This window comes from Leiobunum rupestre, chromosome 7 (assembly GCF_980474605.1).
Source record: "Leiobunum rupestre chromosome 7, qqLeiRupe1.1.hap1, whole genome shotgun sequence".
In the NCBI taxonomy this organism is placed as follows: Eukaryota; Metazoa; Arthropoda; class Arachnida; order Opiliones; family Sclerosomatidae; genus Leiobunum; species Leiobunum rupestre.
In genome coordinates, this window is record NC_143390.1 from 52,149,309 (window position 1) to 52,155,330 (window position 6,022).

General features: G+C 35.8%; 1 protein-coding gene across 1 annotated transcript; it reads left to right on the forward strand.

Moving 5' to 3' along the window:
* The first annotated feature begins 3,563 nt into the window (after positions 1 to 3,563).
* On the forward strand, positions 3,564 to 5,654 carry LOC149937207 (uncharacterized). The gene is made up of 3 exons (XM_090154042.1): positions 3,564 to 3,724; positions 3,786 to 4,077; positions 4,143 to 5,654. Exons 1-3 carry the CDS (start codon positions 3,615 to 3,617, stop codon positions 5,541 to 5,543), a joined length of 1,803 nt encoding a protein of 600 aa, XP_090010168.1. The 5' UTR covers positions 3,564 to 3,614; the 3' UTR covers positions 5,544 to 5,654.
* Positions 5,655 to 6,022: the final 368 nt, after the last annotated feature.

Genomic DNA, 6,022 nt, shown 5'->3' on the forward strand with positions numbered 1-6,022 from the left:
TCACGGCACATTCGTAATTTTCAAAAACTTGTTTTGCGGGGAGCAGATTTGAAAGGATCTCTAGATCAATATTCCCAACTCAATGGTCTCCCCACCCACATGAGCAGAAAAGGGGTAAAATTATATGAATCGCTGTGAATAAAGTTGAAAAGTTAATAACTAACAAATATCAGGGAAATAAGGTTTTGATCCACCAAATAATATAAAAAATTAATTTATCAAATAAATTTAATTTTATGACATAACATAAAAATAAAATATTCTATATAAAAATGTATTTGAAATAAATTGCATAATTATATTTTGTTCATTTAATTATCTAATAATTTAAAATCACCTAGATGGAACTAGCGTACAAGAATGATAAAAGCGGTGGAAGGGGGAGGGGGAAGTCGGATGGGAATTTTCGGCAGCGGCCAAAAGCGAACGATATCCAACCTTATTGTTGAATTATCTTGCTCCGAGTACCCAGGCCCTTAATAGGTCAGAGTGTGCAATAACTGGTGGCTTTACCGGGGAGTCGGGGTACGGCTCTTGTAACCCATAATGGCAATGGCGCACTGGGAGATGTTAGCTCTGATCAAATAGTCCTATCTCCACCTCCAACTTCGGTCAGTTATGGGCTGGAAACTGAGCTTTGGTCCAGGCTAACGGAAAGGGTCCAGGCAAACTGGCCGCCTCGGAGGATCAGGTAGCCTGCAGTGGTCCTTTTTCCCGGCCTTTTGGGGCAACACCAGGTATCTGGTGCCAGCTGTGCCGGGTTACTTGGGCCGCTGTGTGCCCGTCGTTCCCCTATAGGAGCTCTATCCGAAGGATCTGGCTTTCTACCTACGTAGGTAGGGTGTCAGCTGGAGTTGCTAGAGCATCCGCTCAAGGAGGATAGGAAGGGAGGCGAAGTAGAAGGGGTGAACGCGCCAGCATCCTTGTAAGAAGCTTAGCGCGCACTCGGCGGGAAAATTTCGGAAAAATGGCGCCAAGATTGCGGCTGCTACGCTACGTGTTGTCGCCATTTTTCCGAAATTTTCCCCCTACACTTCTTACAAGGATGCTGGCGCGTTCATACCTTCTACTTCGCCTCCCTTCCTATCCTCCTTGATCCGCTTTTATTCCCACTGCTGTGTGCGAAGTGAGGGGTTGGTCGTCCCATTGTTGCACCTTCTGCTGGGTTGAGTGGCTTGCGTCGAAGGTGAGACCATCATTCGGCAGTAGGGTACTACTACCTGTCATGTCCCAGGATAGGTAAATATTGAAAGGAACACGAAGCGTAATTGAAGGTTGTTAAATAATTTTCTTTATTTAACTGTCCTTTCCGTTATAAATCCAAAACTAAAAATAATAATTTCAAAATCCTTTTTACTTTCAAAACCCAGTGCGCTCGAAGACCTATCGGTATACGAGCTATTTGTAAGTTTTTAAATTTCTTCAAATTTGCTTAGGGTTTAGCTTTTTTTCCCTTTTCTTAATGGACTTATCTACTTATTCGCTAATTTTTTTATCCTTTACAATGCACTCCATAGGTTGTTCCTTTAAACGTTACATTTCTTACTACTTTTAATACTAACTACAACTTAATTCCTTAATTCTACTGTAAATCAGGTGGAGTTAATAAAACCTAGGTTTCCATGTTTGAGTTCTACGTTTATTTTAAAATCAGGACCCCCCTAATAACCCCGACACTATAAAACATTATTTGAAACATAACCCCGACACTTATACAACATTATTTGAAACATAACCCCGACACTTATACAACATAAAACACCACCCACAAAATAAACATGCACACGCGCTAGCTACTACAACAGAATGAATATACTACGACTAAATTAAATAATTAAATGATATAAAGCCAAATTGGATGCCAGATTAGATTACTACTAAGATTCAATTACATTAAAATTAAATTACTATTGTACTATTTTAAAATACGATGCCATTTGCCACATGATTAGTTCAGATAAAGGTACTGTAACCTTAGCTGGGTAGGTCAAGATTGAGCAATATCTTCTAATTTCTTTGAGCTTTGAAAACTTTTCAGTTGGAGAATAATAGCTTTGTCATTATAAGACATCCAATAAATAATAATTTTATTTAGCTCACCATAACTAAATTTTTCTTAAAATGATTTTTTGAACAGGGGTATAAATAATTATGCTTTTATTTCTGTGATAGGGAAGTCTTTATCCATGGCTGAAGAACAAAGTTCGTTGGTTTCAACTACTTGTTGGTGCACCAGATGATTTCAACAAAGTTTTATTTGGAGGTTAGTATTTAATTGAATCGATCCACAAAAAATTTCCAGGGTTGCGCGATTTAACCGGCGGATAAAATGACTCGTGATTCTTAGAAAAATTCTGTATTTTAACAAAATTACTTGGTGATCATAAATAAAAATTAAAAGACAAAATGGTAGAAAAGACCGTTAATTTTATAAGAGTTAAATCGCAGTACTTCGGCAAAATATGCCTTCAAGGCGGTACAAGATTTGAAAGAAGACTAACATTTGAAAATAAATAAAGGAATTTATTATTAATATTCTTACTTATTTTCGTCGAATCAAAAAGATGTGTATTAAAATAGATATGTTTGAATTCCCCGCCTTTAACCTGCGTAAAAAGATCGCTGGTTTACAGCCTGAGAGGAAAGTTCAAGCAGACTAAGATACGTGACTATTGAGATAAATTCGAAATAAAAATCTTCGAGTGTTTTTACATTATTCTGGCTTATTACTTAATTTTTTCTAAATATTTTAAGACTTTCTGTATTTTAGTTTTTGGTTTTATTGTACCTGTTAAAAGGAAACACTTCATTGTTGCATACACAACGGCGTACAGGTTAAAAGTTTCCATTATTTCCACAAGCGCTATATAAACTGTAACTTTCAGGTCCTGGTTCTCGGAAATATTACTTATGGCGATTTTCTTGAAGAGGTTTTATTGAAGCGTCTATTGTACATTTATAACAAATACCTGTTTTTTTCAAATATGAGGTTTTAAGACTTGCTTGACGTTTGCTCTCAGATTGGACGGCCGCCATAATAGCGCGAAGTTGGCTGTGGTTCAAGCAAATTAATGTAAAGGTACTTTCAAAGATACCTCGTTCTAGAACCCGCCGCCGCTCTCATTTCGGCGCGCCGCTATTATTTTTGATCGAAGTTGGCCAAGGACGAGTAGTATTCTTTCTTATGAGTGGTTCGGTTTTCCCCATTTCTCAATGAGTTCATAGTTTTAAAAATATAAGTCACAAACTTTATTTGTAAGCAGTGGCGTATACAGATAAAAGACATCTTGAGCTATGGGTGTAATAAAAAATCATTAAGTCACATGCAAAGCTTAAGCGTCAGGGGGGGCGCCCCTCGCATGTATCCGCCACAATTTGTAAGGTATGGAAACAGTAGCACTGGTAACTTCTTTTATAATAAAGAATGCACACGTTAGTTACTAGTCCCTTTGTTATTATTTTTTATTTTTTAATATTCTTAAATCCATTAATTTTTTAATGCTTACGCCGGTAAACGCCGCCGCTGTTGATTAAATTACCCTAAAGCCGCCGCCGTCGAAACAAAATTGTCGGCGCACAGCCGCCAAGCGCTCTAAAAATATGTGACGCCGCTGATGATTTTTCATATCATCGGCGTCGGACTCTATCTTGTACCATATAATTGGCGAGGCGACTACCCACTTCCGGCTGACAACCTCAGTAAAATTGGGCTACATCGATTGAGGTAGCTCGGCATTTACAGTTTAAAACGAAGATCTAACTTTTTATATTTCATTTATAAATAGTTCTGATATGGGGAAATCGTGTCTATTCGAATCTTGTAAGAACTATGAGACAACACATAAGAAGGTCGAAGGAGTGTTTTTCATTCCTATTCCCAAAAAAACGAATGTAGAAAAATGCGAAAGATGGTTAAAAATTATAAACAAGAAAGGGCTAACTTCAGAAAAGTTAAAGAAACATCACTATGTTTGTTCAAGACATTTTATGGGAGGTAATGGCCCTACAACTGATTATCCAGACCCATTTCCTGATGTTGCAAAAATGGAGGAAGTGGATCTTTTTATGATTCAAACGGTAAGATAATTTGACCTACTTATATTGTGTTAAATAAGTAAACGTTCAATAGCTTAACTTTTTAGAGTGCTGCCAGATTAGATCATTCTTATTTCAAGAGTAATACGGGCAAGATTGGAAACCCTGTACAAACTGGTTCAGCAATGGCTCAAGTACCAGTTAAAGATTCCAGAACCTCTATGCCCAATTTGGCAGGAATTCGTTTGGCTGAATATAGTTGGGATACTGTTAACAAAACGACACAAGATCTCAACATAGATATCAAAATTGAACAAGACCTTGATGAAGCAATTTTACCTGATTATTTAGAAGTCTTAACACCAGCGGAATATATTGCAAATTTACAAGAAAATCTGATTATTAGCACTCAAAATTCAGCCATTAACCCACCTTGTGATGACCTGACAAAAGTGGATCAGCCCTTAGAAAAACTTGTAGAAATGTTTTTGAAGTTTAAAGCAGAAAACTTCAAAACTTTGGATTGGTTCTTTAAAATTGAAAACCGAAGTAATGATGATTATGTGGAACTAGTTTCTTTCTCGAAACCAAGTTTTGTAAAAGTTCTAAAAGTCAATATTTCATCCACTTTGAAAATATCCTTGCGTTTTAAAAAGCCAAACATTCCAGAAAGTCATGCTGCGATTAAAGATGTTGTTAATCATTGTATTACTACTTTCAATGATCTCTTAGCTTTATTTCGCAAATTAGATGTATGGTCACATTGTGAAGGAGTAAATGATAGTGCATTCATGGTTTTCAAAGGTAGATATCTAAAAAATAGCTACTTCTGTCAAGCAACGCAGACTTTCAAATCAAAACAATGTGAACTTCTCTTTAAGAGTGCAAGGACGAAGATTTGTAAACACTGCAGGCTTACTAAGAAAATACTTCAAAAGAGGAAGAAGAGGGAAAAACATGACAATATAATCGCAAAGACTACCAACATTAGATATTTAGATAAAAATTTAATTGCACTAAAAACCAAAGCTCTTAATATTAAAAACCTCAATCTCAAACGTAGGAACAATAATCTTAAAACAAACATTCACAGGCTAATATCCGAAAAGGGTATGGTTTTGACTGATGAGGACAGTTTTGAGTTTGAGGATATTTTAGAAAAAAATCCCATTGAAAACACAACTACATTTCAGAAGCTTCTTTTGCGTGAACAGCTTAAGTTAATTAAATCAAAGAAATCAAGACCTAAAAAGTGGCACCCATGTATTATACAATGGTGTCTTCACTTAAGATCAAAATCACCATCCTCCTACAATATAATAAGCAAAGTTCTTACTTTACCATGCCAAAGAACACTGTTAAATTACTCAAAGAACCAAAATAAGAAACCTGGCTTTACTAATGGATTTTTGACATCATTGTGTGAAAGCGTCAAATTTGAAGATGTAGGACAGGACCAAACATGTGTTTCTTTACTACTAGATAAAGAAACACCTGATCTTCCATAGAAACACTGGTGAAATTGTAGGATTCTAGAACTGAACTAAATTTATAAGCAAAGTTAAACTAATAAAAAAAAATGCAATAGAATAACACATTTTTAGCTTGATTGTACAAGGTAATATGTCAAAAGTAAAGTTGGTTTACGCTTTTTTCCATGCACAAAATTGCAGGTACTAACAGTTGTTTTTGTCAGTGCCTCAGTCCAGGTTTGTTGGATTTAAATTTGCTAATTAAAGTGATTTAAAAAAAAATGTAACACATTCTAATATCATACTCGGAGAATGTTTGAAATGGATTTCCATATCTCTTCTACATCAAGCCCTAAACCGTCTTACAGCAATATTCACATCAGTCCATTCAGTGCCATGTTTTTATTAAATTAAATAGTCTAATTAGTACTACTACTATTGGAGAAGAGGCTTCAGGGACTTATTTTGAAGAGAGGGGAGGAAAAACTTGGATAAATCTAAGATAATAATAAATA

Coding starts and splice junctions, on each gene's coding strand:
- LOC149937207 (XM_090154042.1), top strand. CDS start 3,615: ATGATTTTTCATATCATCGGCGTCGGACTCTATCTTGTACCATATAAT. Junction 3,725..3,785: donor ATTGGGCTACATCGATTGAG/GTAGCTCGGCAT, acceptor ATTTATAAATAG/TTCTGATATGGGGAAATCGT. Junction 4,078..4,142: donor ATCTTTTTATGATTCAAACG/GTAAGATAATTT, acceptor TTAACTTTTTAG/AGTGCTGCCAGATTAGATCA.